The 21901-nt window shown below is 33.5% G+C and overlaps 1 protein-coding gene across 1 annotated transcript in view; it reads left to right on the plus strand.

Moving 5' to 3' along the window:
• The window catches only part of ADAM10 (ADAM metallopeptidase domain 10), a 157205-nt gene extending 135681 nt beyond the window's left edge, over positions 1 to 21524 (plus strand). The window contains exons 11-16 of the mRNA XM_027851769.1: positions 1524 to 1674; positions 2664 to 2847; positions 6475 to 6583; positions 7157 to 7377; positions 18425 to 18551; positions 19234 to 21524. Coding sequence (XP_027707570.1) covers positions 1524 to 1674; positions 2664 to 2847; positions 6475 to 6583; positions 7157 to 7377; positions 18425 to 18551; positions 19234 to 19328 — 887 coding nt within the window. The 3' untranslated portion in view covers positions 19329 to 21524. The remainder of the gene's footprint in view (positions 1 to 1523; positions 1675 to 2663; positions 2848 to 6474; positions 6584 to 7156; positions 7378 to 18424; positions 18552 to 19233) is intronic.
• The last annotated feature ends 377 nt before the right edge of the window (positions 21525 to 21901 follow it).

Here is a 21901-nt window from a genome sequence, read left to right on the forward strand (position 1 = left end):
TATTATATTACATTACATTACATTATTTTATTTTATATTCTTTTGTGTGAGGCAGTTGGGGTAGTAATTGTTATATTTCTGAGGCTAGATTTGAACTCAGGTCCTGCTCTAATCCACTGAACCACCTAGCTGCTCCCCAATTTCCTTTTGATGTAGTTTGGGCTGCACTTGGAAATGTTGTGGGCTGTTTCTGGCATGATCCACATGTTGGACACATGTGGTCTAAGGCACTTAGAAGTTAAGCGACTTTTCCAAGGGTGCATAGCCAGTATGTGACAGAAACAGGACTTGAACTCAGGTTGTCTTGTCTCCAAAGCCATTGCTGTATCTACTGCACTATGCTCCCTCTTTGGTTGCCTAGGAAGAAGATAAATTCTATAAGGAATTTGATTCAAAAGCCATGTACTCCCTGCCTTCAAGGAGCCTACATCCTAGTAGGAGGAGACAACATATATGGGGAGTAGTAACCAGAGAAAGGAGTCTTCACCTGGGAGTCACAGGAATTGTGAAATGATACTTAGGGCCGTTCACAGATACTGCCTTTCCAGAAGTTGTGATAATATTCCTTTGATTATTATGTCCACAGCAAGAGGTGAAAAGTATGGTGGGTAAAAAGCAAGGTAGCAGGGACAGAGAGGAAAGCTCTTTGCATAGCAGCAGAGCAGGGAGCTCATCCTACAAGTCAGGCCTTCACAAATAGTTGGGAAACTGTCAGTCTATCCTGAGAGTGAAAGGTAAAGGAGAAAAGGAATGCTGTACCCAACTGAATGTAGAATTCCAGAGAATAGCAAGGAGAGATAAGGTCTTTTTAAATGAGCATTGCAGGGAAGTAGAAGAATATTTTATGCAAAAATGGGCATGATAAAAGACAAAAATGGTAGGAACTTGAGATTAAGAAAAGGTAGGAAGAATACATGGAAGAACTATACAAGAAAGATCTTAACATCACCAGTAACCACAATTATGTGGTTATTGATCTAGAACCAGACATCCTGGAGAAAAAAGTCCATGGAATCGTGAAGAGTTGGACACAACTGAACAATAACAAAAATCTTTTGTAATAATTTGAACTTTGAGCTTCTAAGAATAAACTAGAGAAATGTGTGTTTTGGTTAAGACCTTGTTCTGCTCCGTGGCAAGTGACAAAACTCATAGATCCCTGTTCTAAAGATTCTATGAATATAGTTTTATGACTACAGTCAAAGTGATTTTTGGAGGAGGTGTGTATAAACTGGAACGAGGCATAGAGATCTAACTCTCCATCATTTGAGAAATTAGTAAACTAAGATCCAGGGAGATTTTGACTTGATTAAAATTTGCTCAAGGTCATATGGCTAATTATGGCAGAGCTAGAACAGAAATCCAGGTTTTTAAACTACTAGTTCAGTGTTCTAAGTTTCTGTTGCTCACCAAAATTTTTTTACTTCCTTTAAAAAAAATTCCTCGAACTATTTTTGAATTTTAAATAAAATAACTGTGTACATCATTTTGTTATTTTAATGAGAGCTATTTCTTTTTCTCAGAATCTGGCCAACCTATTTGTGGCAATGGAATGGTAGAACAAGGAGAAGAATGTGATTGTGGTTATAGCGATCAGTGTAAGGATGAATGCTGCTATGATGCAAACCAACCAGAGGAAAAAAAATGCAAGTTAAAACCAGGAAAACAGTGCAGGTACACCCCAGAATGTAGTTACAAATTTAAATATATTGTTCCATGGAGCTAATTATGATGATAATTTAAAACTAAAATTTGTCAATTTAATTTTAAAATTGTTATTTTCATTTCTTATTTGAGGAATGGTGAAGAATACTTGTAACTGTTACTCATATTGATGTGGTATATGTTTTAGAGTTGCATGGGAAAAGCAGTTAATAGGATTCTTTACCCCAGATGGTTTCTCCCTCCTCCCTATTAAAGAGTCTTAATTTTCTTTAAGTGTTATAGATCCATGTTTACTTATGTGTGCATCTTTTTGTATATTTAAATCACGTAATTAATCTGTTAATCAAATTACTTCAAGACTTTTTGACAATAGACTATTTTCTCTTGACATCTTATTACTGTATGTGGAACTTTGATACTTGTTTGCAGTGTTCATGTGGGACTTTGGTACTTGTTTACAGTATTTAAATGTGATCATAGACTTAGAGCTGAAAAGGACTTTAAGACGTTATCTGGTACAGTCCTCTTAATTTGTAAATGAGAAAACTAAGGCCCACAGAAGTCAAGTGTCTTGCTTTAGCTCAAACAGGTATTAAGTAGTAGAAGAAACAGGTTTTGTACCTTCTTATGTCTCTAAATGTAGCATTCTTTCCTCTTCACTGCACTGACTCACTAATTACTTGACTAATTGAAAAATAAAAATGAATTGCATTTCCTGTGCTAACTTTTCACTAAAGGTGGATAAATTGAAGGGAACACATAATGCAATGATCACAATAGCAATCATCTATTACTAATCAGAATGCTCAGATTTTGTAATCTGGAGTTGAAGTGAAACTTTAAATTGGTGTATTAGTGCCATATTTACTGAGAAATGGATTTTTCTATACTTATTATTTAGTAAAATTGTATATTAGCATCATATTATCTTAAGTAGACAACGGGCATTGAAATGTATAATATATTTCATTATTTTAAAAAAAAAAATGTTTCCTCAGCCCAAGTCAAGGTCCTTGTTGTACTGCACAATGTAATTTCAAGTCAAAGTCTGAGAAGTGTCGGGATGATTCTGATTGTGCAAAAGAAGGCGTATGTAATGGTGTTAAAGCTCTCTGCCCAGCATCTGACCCTAAACCCAATTTCACAGATTGTAATAGACATACACAGGTTTGCATCAATGGGGTAAGTTTTACATTTGATTCACAATACTTTGACTCAGTTTTCTCAAACTTCCCTTTGAAAAGTAGACAAGTACTTATAATTAGTATAGTTGGTCTTTAGGTATGTTGATTGCAGAACTATATAGGGAAATTAATCTTGTTCTCTTGGGCAGAAGGATATATTTTTCCTTTTTTAATCTCTGTGACTCAATCTACTGTATATACCACTTAACACATTTCCCAGGTTAAAGGGGAGAAATTTTTTTTTTTGGGTTAGGCAATTGGGGTTAAGTGACTTGCCCACGGTCACACAGCTAGTAAGTTTCGAGTGTCCGAGGCTGCATTTGAACTCAGGTCCTCCTGACTCCAAAGCCAGAGCTCTACCTACTGTGCAACCTAGCTGCCCCTAAAGGGAATAATTTTTAAAATATACTTTTAAACATTCATGTTTTTTAAAATTTTGAATTCTAAATTCTTTCCTCTCTAACCCCTCCACACCCATTGAAAAGTCAAGCAATATATCAGGGATACATGTGAAACCATGCAAAACACATTTATGTATTAGCCATGTTGGCACATTCTCCCTACCCCTCCAAAAAACAACAAAAAAAAAAAACCCCAAAAAAACAGTAAGAAAAATAAGGTATGCTTCAGTCTGCACTCAGAGTTCATCAGTTCTCTCTCTGGAGGTAGACTAGCATCTTTCATAACGCGTCTTTTGGAACTGTCTTGGATCATTTGATTGGGGTAGCTAAGTCTGTCAAAATTGATCAGCATAACAGTATTGTTGTTACTTTGCACATTGTTCTTCTGGTTCTGTTTACTTTACTTTGCATCAGCTCATAGAAGTCTTCTTAGGTTTTCCTGAAACTATCTCCCTTGTCATTCCTTACAGCACAATAATATTTCTTCACAATCATATACCACAACTTGTTCAATCATTCCCCATTTGATGGGCATCGAGGGGAAACTTTTTTTTGGCTAGGCAGTAGGGTTAAGTCACTTGCCAAGGGTCACACAGCTAGTAAGTGTCAAGTGTTGGGTCTGAGGCCAGATTTGAACTCAGGTCCTCCTTACTTCAGGGCCAGTGCTTTATCCACTGTGCCTCAAGGGGAAAATATTTTAATAACTAATAGTGAAACATGCTTCACCATTATCTCTCATATTTAGAAATCATAATGCTTTTCTGGCAAAATTTCAGGTGGTTTTTTTTTTTGTGTGTAAGGTTAATTTTCTGAGCAGTTAAGAAACACAGCTACTACATACACAGTTTTCCAAATCTATATTTACCCACTTTCTTTACTGAGTATAGAGAAATACATTTCATGATCTGTTCACTGGGACAAAGATCTTTAAAATTAAGAGTTCAGCTGGCTTTCAGTGTTCTTTTCTTTAGTGTGGTCATTGTGAATATTGTGCTCTTGGTTCTGCTTTTTTCATTCCTTATTCATTCACACAAATCTTCTGTGTTTCTTGAATTCCTTATTCACCATTTCTCATAGTGCAATAATGTTCCTTTTATATTCGACAATTTGTTAGACAATTTCCCGATCAACAGGCTTCCATTTTATTTCCAGTTCTTTGCTACCCATAAAAAACACTTAAGAATATTGTGTTATATATGTGACCTTTTTGTCTTTGACCTCCTTGGAGCATATACTCAGTAGTAGAACTGGTGGATCAAAAAGAATGCATGGTTTAGTGACTTTTCTCATAATTCCAAATTAGTTGCTAGAATGGTTGGATCAGTTCACAGCTTCCCTAACATTTTAGAAGTATACCTGTCTTCCTACAGCCCTTAAAACATTGCTCACTTCCATCTTCTATCATCTCTGCCAATTCACTGGTTGTAAGATAGCATTTTAGAGTTGTTTCAATTTACATTTCCTTTTTTGAATGAATAAATGTTGAATGATAATAGCATTACTTAAGCACTATAAGTTGTGACAAGCACTTTAGTATTTTGGGGATGATTCGCCCTTTTTTTATACATGGTTATTTTCAGATGAAAGTTGTTGATATCCTTTGACCATTTATCTATTATGGAATGGCTTTCAGTTACTTTTGGTCAATTTTGTGTGTAAATATGTATATAAATATAGATTTATGTATGCATACATGTCTTACGTATCCTGTGTCTTAGATACTTGATGAAGTCACATTGAATTTCTTCCTGAAGAGCCTTTTATTTTATGTAATCTCTATTGTCTATTTTCTCTCTTATGATCTCCTTTATTCTTTTTTCAGAAAGGATACATTTTCCATTCTCGTTGAATATTAGTCCCCTTACCACAATCTGAGATAGAACCAAACTTGTGTTCTCTTTGTTCTTCCCATACAACATTCCATCTCCTGTCTGTACCCACCGTTGCACTGGCTATTTGCCATGTCAGGAATGTGGTGCTTTTTTACAAATGCTTTATATTGAAAATCCTTTTTTTCCTTCAAGGCAAAGCTCAGGAGCCACCTTTACATGTATCTTGTCCTAATCCTACTCTCTCACTCCTCAAGCTGTTGTTGCCCTCTTCTCAAACTACCTTGTATTTAACTACTATATATTTGTCTGCATTGATTCTTTTTATATTTATTCTGGTAACACTTATATATGTACTCATTGTCTTACCCATTAAAATGGAAACTTCTTGGGAGTAATGATTGTTTCGTTCTTTGTGTTTGTATTTCCCTCTTTGTACTTCCATCTCTAATTATTTCCTCTTTATCCTGGTTACAGCTTGTTTTTACGTGTTTGTTTGCTTGTTGCCTCCACATTACATTGTGAGCTCCTTGAGTGTAGGGGCTGTCTTTTGCCTCCTTGTGTTTCCCCAGTGTCTAGTACAGTGTACCTCATAAATGCTTGTGGATTGATTATGATATACAATTTAAGATGCTGGTCTAATTTCTTCCAAACTGCTTTCTAGTTTGGCAGTAATTTTTTTTTTTAAATAGGAAGTCCTGCTGCCACTAGTTTGTGTCCTTCAATTTATTAAACATTTTGTTGCTATGTTTGATTGCTTTTAGAGATCCTAAGTTCCTAAAAGCTTTATCCATAGAACATGAGTTCTGGCAAGTCTGACATCACTTCACTTCAGCAGACAAGCTGAAAGGACCCACACCATAGGCTTGACAACTTCCTGTCACTTAAGGACTGTTTAGCCAAGGTTTATTGCCAAAAAAGTTGGCTCAGAGATAAATATTTTTGGCCATAGTAACTCATTAATTTTCTATTAAAGCATGAAAGGGTTGCAAGCTGCATCAGTGGATGAATACCTGCATTGATGAATTTTTTGAAGTATTGAAGTACAAACAATTCACAAAATTCTTTTTTTCCTTATTTCCTTTTGCTGAAGGAGTATCAATTTCCCATTGTAATGCCTGTACACTTGTCTTTCCTATTTCTGTATTCATATTATTTTAAGTTAGTTTATTGTTCTGCTTTTAATGTGGCGTTTATCCTTTCTGAAAGTATCTACTTGACTCAGTTGTAGGCTTTATTTCTAGTGTGCTTTGTGAAAGACTTCTTATTTGAAACAAAATTTTTCATTTTTACTTTTTTCATAATAGAATGTTTAACTTTTTTATTTCTCTCACTAGCAGCAGTACATTTTACTATATAGACCCTAGAATGTTTCTTCATTTTTCTCTACAATAGCAATGCGCAGGATCTATCTGTGAAAAACATGGCTTGGAGGAATGCACATGTGCTAGTTCTGATGGCAAAGATGATAAAGAATTATGTCATGTTTGCTGTATGAATAAAAGTAAGACTGCACTTTGTAATTTATTATAATTATTCTCTCTTAAGTTTCAACTTGATGAACTCTGGTAGTGTTTTGCTGAAGAAAAGCTGTAGTTTAAAATGAGCCCATCTTTAAAAAAAATCAGCCTTGAGTGTTATATTGTAGTGATAATGGTCTCTTAAAATATTTTAAAATGATACCTTTATTATAAAAATGCCATTTTGTTAGTAAATTCCATGAATCTTTTAGAATGTTTTAAATCCATGGTATCTGCTCATCAAATAATTGCTATTTTTTTGACTGATTTGTTCATATTTACATATTTGTATTTCCATCAAAAATGAATGGAACAAAAACATTTCAGCCTGATTATTATTCATTTGCAAGGAATGTCTCTCTGTCTAATTAGTTAACGTCTGCAACATGCCCTAGGATTTTGTGATCCTTTTTATTGATATAATGTGCATGGTTTTGAATTGAACACTTAAAAAAACAATGCATTTCATAGGCATTCAGTAAATGTTTGTTGCAAATGAATTGATTTTTTAAAAATTAATGATTTTTAAATTGTTTTTGATGTTTCCTCTTTTCTAGTGGATCCATCATCTTGTGCAAGTACAGGATCTCAGCGATGGGATAAGCACTTCAATGGTCGAACCATCACCTTGCAACCTGGATCCCCTTGTAATGATTTTCGAGGCTACTGTGATGTATTTATGCGGTGCAGATTGGTGGATGCTGATGGCCCTCTAGCTAGACTGAAAAAAGCAATTTTTAGTCCAGAGCTATATGAAAACATTGCTGAATGGATTGTGGTAAGTAGATCCTTGAGTGCTTTTAAAAAATGAAACAAAAAAACTTTAATAATTTTAAATGGACCTTATAATAACTCCTTGATCATAATTTTTTGCATAGTTAATAATAGCAGTTGTTATGAGGAAATAACATTTTGCTTCTTAAGAATTTTCTGATGCAGTATAAAAATTCGCATTTCATTTTTTTCTGAAGTTGGTCATGTTTTGTATGCCTATCATTTCTTTAAAATTTTCTTTATTATTATTATGAACTTGATAGACAGTAACAGACTGAATATGTCCTCATTCAATGAACAGAAAAATGGGATTGTCTGTTATACCACAAATCTATTAATTACAGTTTTTTTAAAATATTTGTTAAATTTACCATTGTAGTACTAACACTTCTATACATCCTCTCTCTTTGTAATTTAAAATTGTTTCATTGGCATTGCTTCCATTCCTCTCTGCTTCCATTCCTCTCTCCTTCCCTTCCTATGTGTTCTTTTCTTTATTCAAGAATAATTAACAAAATTGTAAAAGTGTTTTTTTAAAGGATGTATCCTCTGGATATTTTTACTGGGTCCTTTCTTTTTATTTTTTGGTGAGGCAGTCGGCGTTAAGTGATTTGCCTAGAGTCATACAGTGTCAAGTGTCTGAAGCCAGATTTGAACTCAAGTTCTCCTGACTGCAAGGCTGGAGCTCTATACACTGCACCACCTAGCTGCCCCTTAGAGCCTTTCTTTAGTGTTGACATTGAACCATTAATGACTATTTTTTTTTAAATCTAGTAATGAAGCTAGTTAATGGTTCATCTAACTGTATTATCCTTTAGCTAACATCTCTTCATCTTGTCCATAAGTACAGCATGAAAGGATGCTTTGCTAAAGTCTAATTCTGTGCCTACAGAATTCTTCTGACCTACCAGATGTAGTAGCTTGGTTTAAAAACAAAATGAGGTTAGTTTTTCGTGACACATTTTGGATGAAGCCTTACTAGGTCTTTGTGATATGATCATTGTTTGTTTTTCTAAATGTTTATAAGTGCTATTTTAATAATACATTTTACAGTTTTGAAAGGAATTGATATTAAACTCATTGACCTGTATTTTATAGACTTCTCTCTCTTAACCTTTTTAAACTATAACAAGAATTGCCTTTTGCCAGTCATGAGATACCTCTCCCCTTCTCCATAATCTTTCAGAGATCGTTTGCTCTGATTTAGCAGTCATTTCTATAAGTTATTTTAATACCTTGGGCTGTATTTCATCTGTTTGTGACTACTTGAACTTAACTATGGGTCTCCCCCCCACTCCCCCCATGTTGTCTTGATTTTCAGTTCCTCAGTTGACATTTCTTTGTCCTTCCCAGTCCAAAAATCATTTTCTTTGGCGGAGAAAACAAGCAAAGTAAGACCTGAGCAACTCTGCCTTTTTTTTGCTCATCTGTTATCATTCTCCTATCTGTTCTGATAAGTGATCCCATACTTGCTTTGAGCTTTCTCCTTATTCCCAGTATAACTAAACAGCCACAAAATAAATACCTCTTATTATTCTTCACTTTGCAACCACAGCTCATTTTCATCATTAACATTCCTAACACTCTTCTTACATCATAGTTGCACACTCTTGTATTTATTTTTCCTACCTGCCCTTGTTTTCATATTTTGTCTTTTAAAAGTTGGTCTGTTGGTTCATTGTATACTCATATTGGCCAGTTTATCTCCCTCTTTCTTTCCTCATGGGAATTGTTCCCTTTTGTGACATCAGTTTTTTTTTTTTTTTTTTTTTTTTTTGCTTAGGCAGTCGGGGTGAAGTGACTTGCCAAGGGTCACACAGCTTGTAAGTGTCAAGTGTCTGAGACTGGATTTGAGCTCAGGTCCTCCTGACTCCAAGGCCAGAGCTCTATCCACTGCGCCACCTAGCTGCCCCAATATCAGAATTTTGTTCTTTAACTTTTAATTCCTTCTTACTTGACTCCCTTGGTAGATTTTATCAATGTATGCATCATAGTAGACATTATAATGATCACCTGTAGAGAAAGGGGAACTATGTGGAAGAGCTTGAGAAACATATCACAAACCTGGCACAGAGGCAGATAATAGTGATAGGGGAACTTCACTTATCTAGCTGTCTTTTGGGGCTTCTGCAGAAAAGCAGAGTAGCTAATTACTTCTTACTTGGTCTTAATGATAATTTCATCCTTGAAAAGGTAGAGGAAGTAATTAAGGGGACTATAATTGTTGACCTATTTCTTAGCAATAGGAGGAACTCATTGCTAAAATAGAGACCTCAGGCACATGGTTCTCTAGCAGAGGGCTTCTTAAACTTTTTCCACTCATGACCCCTTCAGTGTTTCTTAAACGGTGGGGGTCGCAACCCACAAGTCTATAGTAGAACAGTTAGTGGAATGTACCCTCAGAGGTTACTTCTCAGTTTCCTATTTCTATTTTTTGATTTTCATTTGTTTATTTATTTATTTTTGGCCTCTTTCAGGGTTTCAGAAGCTTTGGGGTCCAGAGGAAAGTTTGAAAAGATCATCTCTGCTTCTCTGTAGCTTTCATCTCTGAATCCTTAGTTTTTTTCTAGATTCACAAAGCTTGCTTTCCTTTCAGTCATTCAAACAGATCTATGCCCTGCTTGGTCTTATTATCTCTAGGCAAAGTATCCCCTGTTCTTTTAGCCATTTCTCTTTTACATGGTTTCTAGACCTTCTTACCTTTCCTATAATATTTCTCTGGGTATATTCCAATTTGTCAGTGCCCTTTTTCAAATATGAGTTCTAAGACTGAACAGAATAATCGATGTGACCAACTCAAATTTCAGTAAGACCTTTTGGTATTCTTGCAAGGGTCATGCTATGCAAATTTCATTTATTTTCTTTTGAATTCTGGATACTATATTTCTGTTAATGTAGCATGAAATTTTATATTACTGATCACACCAGAATGTTGACTGAAATTGAACTTCTGACACAATCAAATGTCCATGTATTTTGCACGTAATTTATTATCAAATAGGTGTTAGGCTTATAGAGTTAATTTGTTTTAGCATATATACCTGACTTTACATTTATTCATATCAGCTTTCATTTTGCTGGTTTCTATCTGTTATTTCAACATGTGGAGATAATTTTGAATATTGATTTGTACATCTGATATTTTAATTATCCCTACTAGCTTTGTGTCACCCAAAAATTTGACAAGCTGTACTACCTCAATGTGGTTATTGATACAGATGGTGAGCGGAACATTCCTGTAGCATTAGAAATGACCCTGCTGGTTGATATATTGCCTTTTAGGCATACAAGTTTAAACTAAGCTGCAAAATCCACCCTTCTACTGTTATTTAGCCCATAATTTCTTTTTTTGTCCACAGGGTAGTCAGTATAATATGCACCAGTTCTAATTTACTTGATACATTTAAATGGTTGCTGAAAATGGACTTATTAAGTCATTAAAATATTAATTGAAGTATGATAGGAAATCTGCAAGTTATAAATTTGATTGAGTTGTCATAATATAGGTTGAATGTGGTTTGCTTTAGAAATTGACCTATTATTCAGGTCCTTTCTCTTTTCATTTTGTTTCTTTTTGTTCACTCTTATCCCTAAGACTGAAGTTCTCTAAAGTATCTTACATTTCTCAAAGTGCTTTATAAATTTCATTTATTATCTTTTGAATTCTGGATACTGTTGATGTAGATTTTATTTGTGTGAAATATCAGTGATTTTTTTGTTTGGATGCTTTTTAAGGTGAAAGTTAGATTTGTTTAAGAAGTTTAAGTGTATAAATGTAAAAATCCAAGTGTTAAGGTATGTGATTTTTTTCATAAATAATGTGAAGTATGTTGTATTTGTTTTAGCATATTTACATGGCTTTACATTTAACCATATCAACTTTCATCTTGTTGGTTTCAGTCTGCTGTTTCAACTTGTAAAGATAATTTTGAATATTGATTCTGACATCTAACATTTTAATTATTCCTACTAACTTTACGTCACCTGAAAATTTGTCAAACTCTACCCTCAACGTAGTTGTTGATGAAAATATTGAATGAGACATTCCTGTGGCATGCCATTAGTGATGACTCTGAAGACCAATATTGATTCATATATCATGATCCATGTGTCTTATCCAAGTTGTGATCATAAAGTAACAAAACTCTCAAAAACAAGATGTACTAGAATTTATACATATCATTTGATTCTGTGATATTATTATTATATATAATATTATAATTATATAGTATATTCTGTGATATCCAAATGATTATGTGATTATATATATCATTATCATATTCTGTGATATCCAAATGAATATTATTCCCTCCAGAGTTGCGTGCTTTAGGATGTTAGGTCCATACAGCTAAATTATGAAGCACATAGCAGGTGCTTAATAAATGTTTGTTAAATGAATATATGTTACCATCATTCAGAAAACTTTGACAGTACCTCTTCTGCAATTGCTTTTGGATCTGGGTTAAACCACATATACAAAATCAGTCTTATTACTCTGTAGTCATTTTTTCCTCTCCCTTAAAATACTGTTTTACCTACCTTAACCACCTAAACCTTATTCACCTACCTTAGCTTCACATGACTTTTGATCAGTTAAAACATCAAATACTTTATCCAGAGACAGAGATTTCCAGTATTCAGAAAAGTACCTCATGCTATGAAGATAATTCCAAAAAGATATTTTAGGCAAAGGCATAATCTTTGGAAAATTTGTATGCTCTTACAGTGTGACGCAGTGGATAGAATGTTAGACCTGGAGTCAGGAAGACTAATCTTTCTGAATTCAGATGTGGCCTCAGACACTAATGAGCTGTGTGATTCTGGGCAAGTCACTTTAACTTGTTTGCCTGTTACTCATCTATAAAATGAGCTGGAGAAGGAAATGGAAAATCACTCCAGTATCTCTGTTAAGAAATCCACAAATGGGGTCACGAGTCTGACACTATGGAACAACAATAGTGAATAACTTTGGAGGGAACTTGAATTTGAATGTATTAATTCTGGGAGGAGGTGTGTATCCCAAACTAAGTACACCTGGTATTTGTTTTTCTGGTGGAGAATTCATGGATGGCACTGTGTTATATGTGGATCAAAGAGAAGGGGTGGGGAAGCAACTTTTAATTTGAATTCTTGAATAGAATTTGTCATTAAGTTAACTAATTTTTCATTCTTGATCATATATATCACTAATGCTGTTGAAATATGAAGAATAAACAAAATTCTCTTTAAGGATTTTCTTTTTTTTCCCCTTAGACTGTGTCTGGAAGCCATGGTTTTTATAAAATTTAGCATGTGCTTTCATCTGATGCTCATTTCCCTGGGCAAATTACTTAACCCCTGAGGGTATTAGTTTCTTATCATAATGGAAATAGTAATCATTAAACAATTATTTACTCAATGCCTATTATGTGCCAAACACTGTGCTCGGTATGCATTACATACAAATACAAAGAATAAAACAGTTTTGTTTTTGTTTTTTTTGTTTGCTATGAGCTTATATTCTAATGGAGGAGAAAAGAAATTCACATAAAAATACATGCAACATAAATATAAACTTAATAATTCTTGCATTAAATCTACCTGATAAAATTTTTAAATAAAGCATTCTTTTAAAGGATTCTTTGCAAACTGAAATATAAATAGAAATTCATTGTTACTGTTATTGTTGGTAGTAGTAGTAAATTTCTAAATATTTGTTTTGAAATCCAGTTCACTTTATCCATTTAATGTAAGTGTTGTCCAGTAAAAAATATCCATAGAAGTGGCTACAAACTCTTTCAATGTGTGCTGTTAGGATCATACGCTTAAAGCTAGAAAGGCCTTCAAATGTCATCTAGTCTCTCATTTTATGAGTCATGCTTATTGTATGTTTCACGGGCAATACACTTTTTTATAATTGCTAGTCTTTTTTTAATTTAGAAAATAAAAACTAAGAAATGTTTTTTTTAAAAAAGGAAACAAAAGAAAGAAAAGTAACTATAGGTTCTAGTGTCCTATTGTAGTGTCATGTGTTTTTTACATGTGAATAAACAATAATATTTTAGTATGTTTAATTTCTGTTTTGACGTCTTTGTTTTCAAATTTAGACAGAAAGATCTTATTCTTCTTGAACTCTAAGGAAATATTCTATGAAGCCAGATTTTTTGGATAGCTGAGGCTTTTCAAATCCCATTAAACAATGATTTTAAAAAAGCAATTCGAAAAGTTCCAGCTCAGTAGAAATCTTTTTGTTTTTTGTTTTTAATGTATTAGGTTCTGGGCATTGGTTTAATTTATCCTATATGAAGACTTATAGGATTTAGAGTTAGAAGGGACTTTGCAGATCCTAGTTAGTGTAACCATCTCATTTTATAGATGAGGAAACTGAGGCACAGTAAGGTGTGTGTGTGTTTTTTTTTTAAATGTATTACTCATTTTGAACTTAAATACAAAAAGACACACAGGAAAAAAACATTTTGTACACAACACAAAATAAAGAGGATTCGTTATAAAACCATACATTTCCATTTCACACTGTTCATGGTTTTTTTGATTATGTAATGAATATTACTCATCATTTTCAAAGCTGCGCTGCTTTTCTGTGCTTCTTTCCAAATTTTCTTTTCTCTGCTGTAAACTTTTTATTTTTTTCCTTTCCCTCCCTCTGTCCCTCTCTTCCCTCCCTTCTTCCCTTTCTCTCCCCTTCCCCCCCACTCCACTCTAGAAAAGGTTACATTAGAAACAAATATGTATATATATGTAAAACCAAACTATACAGTTTTTTCTTTGGAAGTGTGGATAGCATATTCCTTCATAGGTCCTTTGTAGTTGATTCAAGTATTTATGATACTTAAAATGAAGGTGTCATTCAAAGTTGTTCTTAATGACAATATTTCTGTTACTTTGTACAGTATTCTCTTGGTTCTGCTTATTTCAGTTTTCATTATTTCATTAAGTGTTGTTTTTCTAAAATCAGCTCATTTATAGTCATATGAAAAAGTGCTCTTAACTACTATCAAATACAGAAATGCAAATTAAAACAACTCTGAGCTACCACCCCACACCTGTGAGAGTAGTTAGTATGACAGATGTTAGAGGGATGTGGGAAAATTGAGACACTAGTGCACTTTTGGTGAGGTGATATCCTAATTCAACCATTCTATAGAGCATTTTGGAATTATCACCAAAGGTTATAAAACTTTGCATACCCTTTGATCAGGCAATACCACCACTAGATCTGTATCCCAAAGAGATTTTTAAAAAAGAAAAAGGACGTAACTACAAAAATATTTATAGTAGCTCTTTTTGTGGTGGCAAAGAATTGGAAATTGAGGGATGTTGATCAATTGGGAAGTGATTGAACATGTTATAGTATGTGATTGTGATGGAATACTCTTGTGCTATAAGAAATGATGAACAGGATGCTCTCAGAAAAACCTGGAAAGACTTACATGAACTAATGCAAAGTGAAATGTGCAGAACCAGGAGAACAATGTATATAGTAAGACCAATATTGTATGATAATCAACTGTGAATGACTTAGTTATTCTCAGCAATACAGTGATCCAAGATAATTCTGAAGGACTTAATAATGAAAACTGCTATCCATCTCCAAAGACGGAACTGATGGAGTCTGAGTGCAGATTGAAGTCTACTTTTTTTTTTTTAACTTTAAGAATTTTTTTTTTGGGTCTGTGTTTTCTTTTACTCCATGATGAACGTGGAAATATAATTTGCAGAACTGCATGTCTGTAATCTCTATCAAATTGGTTTCCTTTTCAATGACGGGGTTGGGAAGGAAGGAGAAAGAGAATTTGTAACTCAAATTTAATAAAAAGTATTAAAAGTTGTTTTTATATATAATTGGGGGGGAGTAAAATATTTAAAATCAATTCGCTCATCGTTTCTTATAGCATAGTAGTATTCCATCACAGTCATGTATCACAACTTGTTTAGCCATTCTTCATTTTAAGACTGTCTCCTCAATTTCTAATTCTTTACAACCATGAAGAGAGCTGCTATGAGTATTTTAGAACTTATAAATTCTTTCCCTTTTCCCCTAATCACCTTGGTATACAAATTTAATGGTGGTATTGCTGGGTCAGAGGGTATACACAGTTTTATAACTCTTTGGGCATAATTCCAGATTGCTCTCCTAAATGGTTAGATCAGTTCATGGTTCCACCAATAGTAAATTTGTGTCCCAATTTTTCCACGTCCCCTCCAGTATTTGTTGCTTTCCCCTTTTATCATTTTAGCCAATCTGATACATATAAAATGATACCTCAAAGTTGTTTTAATTTGCATTTCTCTAATAAGTAGTGATTTAGAGCATTTTTTTTCATGTGAGTTATAGAAAGTTTTAATTCTTTCATCCCCAAACTACCTGTTTATATCCTTTGACCATTTATCATTTGGGAATGACTCATATAGGCTTACAGATTTGATGAAATTCTTTATATATTTAAGAAATGGGACCTTTATCTGAGAAGCTGTTAAAGTGTTTTCAGTTTTCTGCTTTTCTTCTAATCTTGGCTACATTGGTTTTATTCATACAAAACCTTTTTTAATTTAGTGTGATCGAAGTTATCCATTTTATGCCTCACAATGCTCTTTATTTCTTGTCTATTCATAAATTGTTCTCTTACCCATAAGTCTGAAAGGTAATATGTTCCATATTCTGATTTTCTTGTGATATTTCCCTTTATATCTAGGTCTTATATCCATTTTGACCTAATCTTGGTAAATGGTGTATGATATTGGTCTATGCCCAATTACTGCCAGGCTGCTTTCCAGCTTTCCCAACAGTTTTTACCAAATGGTGAATTCTTATCCCTGAAACTTAAATCTTTACTTCTGTCAAATGCAAAGTTACTATATTCATTTGCTGCTGTGTATTATATATTTAATCTGTTCAACTGATCTACCTTTCTGTTTCTTAGCCCGTACTAGATAGTTTTGATTAATTACTGCCTTATAATATGGTTGAAGATCTGGTACTGCTAAATCTCCTTCCTTTACATTTTTTTTTTTATTAGTTTCTTTGAAATTCTTGACCCTTTGTTCTTCCAAATGAATTTTATTTTTATTTTTTCTAACTCAGTAAGTTAATTTTTTTGGTAATTTAATTGGGATGGCATTGAATAAATAGATTTGGAAGAATTGTCATTTTTATGATATTGACTCTGCCCACCTATGTACTATGAATATTTCTCCAGTCATTTAAATCTGACTTTATTTGAATAAAATGTTTTATAATTATGTTCATGTAGTTTCTGAGGTTGTTTTGACAAGTATATTCCCTACTGCCTACAGTTATTTTAAATGGGGTATCTATTTCTTCATGCAGGGTTTTGTTGGTGATATATAGAAATGCTGGTGATTTGTGTGTGTTAATTTTGTTTTCTGCTATTTTGCTAAAATTATTAATTGTTTACACTAACTCTTTAGTTTAATCTTTAGACTTTTCCAAATATACCATCATACTGTCTGCAGAAAGAGTCTGATTACCTCATTGCCCATTCTAATTTCTTCAGTTTATTTTTCTTCTCATTGCTATTGCTAGCATTTCTAATATAATATTGAATAATATTGGTGATAAGAGGCTTTCTTGTTTCACTCTTGATCTTATTGGGAAGACTTTTAGCTTATCCCCATTACAAATAATACTTATTGATGTTTTTTAAATGGATGCTTCTTAACATTTTAAGAAAATATCAATTTGTACCTACGCTTTCAAGTGTTTTCTTACCTAACCTTAATCACTGAATGGGCATTGCCTCAGTCAGACTGAGACCTGGGAAAGACCTTAACTTAAAAAGTCAAAGTCAAAAAGTCTCCCATTGCATCTGAGGTCTTCTCAGATCATCCTGATCTGTATCTGGCCACTGGGCCCAGATGGCTCAGGAGGAGAAAGTGAGGCTGGTGATTTTGCACAGCCCTTCTTCGCTTAAATCCAGTTCACTTGCAAGTCATGGCGTCGTGTTCCTATTGTCATGGTCCTCTTTGAGAACGAAGGATAAAAACAAGAAGCAGTGTTGAGGCTCAGTAAGGTTAAGTGATGTGTCTAAGATCACACATTAATTTTAAGAACTAGGATTGGAACCTGGTCTTTCCACTTCTCACAAAGTGGAAAGCTTTCTGAGTTCTTAATATCTACTTTTTTTAAAACCTTTTTTCCTTTCACTCTGTCCTTTCTAACTTTTTCTTTCAGTGTGTCTCCCTGCAGCAGCTTTTCTCCTCCACCCTTCTAATATGCTAATTTTCTAATTTATGATTCATCTCTTGAGTATCAGTTTCCTTTTTAAAATGAGATTGGATTAGATTAGGTGCTCCTTAAAACTCCTTTAAGCACTAAAATGCTATGAGCCTGTGGGCTTATTAGAAGCAGGACTACCCAGCTTAGCATTCGTTATTTTAGGCATCATCATAGTTGATATTTATATAGCATTTTATCATGTATAAAACTCTTTATGTACAGTTTATTATTTAATTTGTGCTTCATAACAACATAGTGAAGTATTGCTAGTATAGATTTTATCTTTATTTTACGGATGAGGAAATGGGCTCCTAGAAGTCAAGTTAATGACCTGCCCAAGGTCCCACAGCTAATACTTGATGGAGCCAGGATTTTAAAATCAGTGCTTTTTTTTTTAAAAAAATTTTTTTTTTATTATGTCATCCTACCTCCTGAATTGTGAGTTAAAATAAGATTAAATCGCTTCTAAGTTGAAGGTCCAGGGCACTTTGCTTTGACTTGAGTACATGTGCCTTAGTACGTGTAGTATAATAAATATTTTGGCTATTGACAGGGTTTTAAAATTTGTTTTATTTTTTAACTTACTGATTCTCAACTTAGTTCTAGGAATATGAACTTGTTAGATAACCCATTTATGAATGTGTGGGGTGTATTAGAAATCATGATTTTAGAACTGTTAACTTTATACTAAATGTAACAGGTTTGGGAGTGTGATGTTGGAGGAGGGTTCCTATGTGGTAAGCTTGCATAAACTCCTAGTGTAATTAAATATTTTATAAATTTATTAAAGAAAATATGTATCTATTATTTTTAGGCTTACTGGTGGGCAGTTTTGCTTATGGGAATTGCCCTGATCATGTTAATGGCTGGGTTTATTAAGATATGCAGTGTTCATACTCCAAGCAGTAATCCAAAGTTGCCTCCTCCTAAACCACTTCCAGGTAAGATGATTTGAGCAAATTAAATTTTTGTTCCATTTTTAAAGAATAGCCAGCTATTTTTTTGTGTGTTATGGTTCTTTGTGTAATCCAACAGTAACATACAGACCTCTCTTTAATAAGAAGAGTTTTCTTCAGTGGGAAAACTGTGCCGTAAGAAGTAATTTTAAATATATATTTTGCCATTGGAAATGGAATGACTGAATGTATGGTTTAGTATTTATTTTAAGGATACTGTTTTCCAACATAAGTTAGTGATTACTGTTTTAAAATGCCTACACTGAATATTCACCTGTTGATTTATAAAAATACTTTAATTTGAATATTTATGTTTTGTTATTTTTGTCAGATTCACACAGCTTTCTTCTGTTTGAACTTTCTGTCAACTTTTCAAGGTTTTTCATGCCCATAGACTCTTATTAAACAAATTGTATCAACAAAATGCCCTTACTAAATGAAATAAAGAATCAAACAAACTAGGATACTGTTAGATAACTGTAACGAGAAGGGAAGTCTTACTAAGTCTAACTTTGTTTTTTTAAAGTCTTTTATACTTGTACTTCAGTCTTACACTTTATGCAAAGTTTTACATGTGTTCAAAAGTTAGCTTGTATTTGAATTGTAAATCGAGGATAATGCTTTTAAAAAAATTCATGGCTTCATTTGCTTTTATTTGATACTCTAGGCACTTTAAAGAGGAGGAGACCTCCACAAGCAGTTCAGCCACCACAGCGTCAGAGACCCCGAGAAAGTTATCAAATGGGACACATGAGACGTTAACTGCAGCTTTTGCCTTGGTTCTTCCTAGTGCCTACAATGGGAAAACTTCACTCCAAAGAAAAACCTATTAAGTCATTGTCCCCAGACTAAACTCTCAGCATAAGAGTAGAAGAAAAAAAGGCAAGATACTATGTCCTCAGACCAGGTGGAGTTACTTAAATTTTAAAGGCTGAATGTTCCAATTTAAAAAACGAAGAAAGTAACATGTTTTTCTTACAGACAGATATTTTTAATCTTAATGGCACAAAGTCTTAGAATGCGATTGCGCGCCCCTCATTCCCTGTTCTTCGTTGCTGCGTTTTCTTCACTTGCAGGCAAACATGGCTCTATTAAAACTTTTATTCACAAATTGAAATATATATCTATTTTTCAACTGCCAATCAAGGCTAGGAGGCTAGACCACCTCAACATTGGAGACATCACTTGCCAATGTACATACCTTGTTATATGCAGAAATGTATTTCTTACGTACATTGTACTTCTGTGTGCAATTGTAAACAAAAATTGCAATATGGATGTTTCTTTGTATTATAAAACTTTTCCGCTATTAATGAAAAAAATTACTGTTTTAATTGACATACTCAGGATAACAGAGGATGGTGGTGTATAATGGTCCAGGATTCTATAATGCTTTTACACAACAGTTTTGAAATGAGAATCAATTTTTTTCCTTATGATACAGTTGGTTCCACTACTCATTTTGTCTTTTCAAACAGCTGCTAAAACATAGCACACAGCTGAATACTCTCTGGGGATACAGTTGACAGAAGTGTTATGTAAACTGGGCATATGCAGCATACTGCTTCAAAATGACTTTTTATGTAAGTGTCTGATTTCTTCTTATTTTAAACTTATCTAATTATTCAGTTCAATCTTTTTAAGTTAGTTGAAATTTTATTCATGCTTTAGTGGTAATTATACCTGTTGGATTTTTTTGTTTGCAGCCTACTTATTTTTATTTTTTTCATATCCTTAACAAATGATATTTTATGGTTTTTTTTGTTTTTGTTTTTTAATTTTTTGCTGATGTGGAAAAGATAAAGTTGTGCTTATTTTTTAATTTATCAAAAATGGACAACCTTTTCAGCATATTGTAACTGATAATGGATAACCACTAAAAATAATTATTTGCTCAATTGATAGTTAGGCCTACTGACATTTTGTTTTTCTTTATGTTTAAACAGCAGTGAAGTTGAAACAGCACAATGTCCCATTCCAAATTTCATTTTTAAGCAGCTGTAAATAATTGGCATTTTAAGGAAAGAAAGCAAAAGCATTTAATGTATTAACAGGCTTACTGCTATGCAGGAAATGGAAGGGGGCATTAAAAAACGTTTAAGCTTGTGACATATTTATTGCTTCTGTTTTCCAACTACATCAAGCTAATCAGATGTAAATGGCTATCATTTTCCTGGCTTCACTTTGAAGGAAAATTTTTTGAAGGTTGGAAAGGCTTCTGTATTTGGGTATTCCTTTTTCTTTTCTTTTTTTTTTTTAAGAGTATAAGGTTTACACAATCATTCTCATAATGTGACGCAAGCCAGCAAGGCCAAAAATGCTAGAGAAAATAATGGGATCTCTTCCTTGTAAACTTGTACAGTATGTGGTGACTTTTTTCAAAATACAGCTTTTTGTACATGATTTAGAGACAAATTTTGTACATGAAACCCCAGATTATAAATAATTCTAAACAAACAAATAGGTAGAAATATACATAATTGCTTTTAAATCATTTAAATACATTTGTTTTCAGACTGTGCAAAGGTTGGAAGTGGGTTTGCATTTCTAAAATGGTGACTTTTATTTTGCAAGAGTTCTTAGTAACTTCTTGAGTGTGGTAGACTTTGGATCATGTAAATTTTTTGCTTGTAATGTTATCCTGTGGTAGGGTTTTGGCAGATACACACTGCCCTATTTTATTTTGAGTCTAAGTTAAATGTTTTCTGAAAAGAGATATGTGCACTGAACTCTCCATTGCAAATCAAGATGTGGTAAAACAAAAAGATCGAGACAAGTGAGATCTAATTAATACTACTGTCAGTTTAATGTCCGCTGTGTTTTATACAGTATCTTTTTTGTTCACTTTGGAAATTTTTACTAAAACATTGCAAAAAAAAAAAAATAAAGTATTGTGCAAAGATATGTAAGGTTTTTTGAAACTTGAAATGCATTAATAAATAGACTTGATGAAATCAACTCAAAGGTTGCATGCTTTTTGAATGCAAACTACCAAAAGAAGCTATTTCACAAGGCATTTTCTGAATGTGGTATAGTCAGAAGAGCACTTGTGAAGACCTGAGTTTGGATCCTGACTCTATATCTGTCTGTGGGCTTGGAAATGTCCTTTAACCCCTCCATGTTTCTGTGTCTTCACTTTTAAGATGATAGAGGGAGGGGAGGGGCTTGAACCAATTGGACTTCCAACTCTAAAACCTCTGATTAAATGGCTCCCCCTTGTTAAAAAAGAAGCATGTTTGTTAGTACCGAAGTAGTATCTGTTTTTTATCCCTTTTTTGGAATCTACATAGAAAATAAATTAAGGTTAAATGTTTCTGTGCACACAATTTAACATT

Source organism: Vombatus ursinus, unplaced genomic scaffold (genome assembly GCF_900497805.2).
Source record: "Vombatus ursinus unplaced genomic scaffold, bare-nosed wombat genome assembly UNPS02009205.1, whole genome shotgun sequence".
NCBI classification, from domain to species: Eukaryota; Metazoa; Chordata; class Mammalia; order Diprotodontia; family Vombatidae; genus Vombatus; species Vombatus ursinus.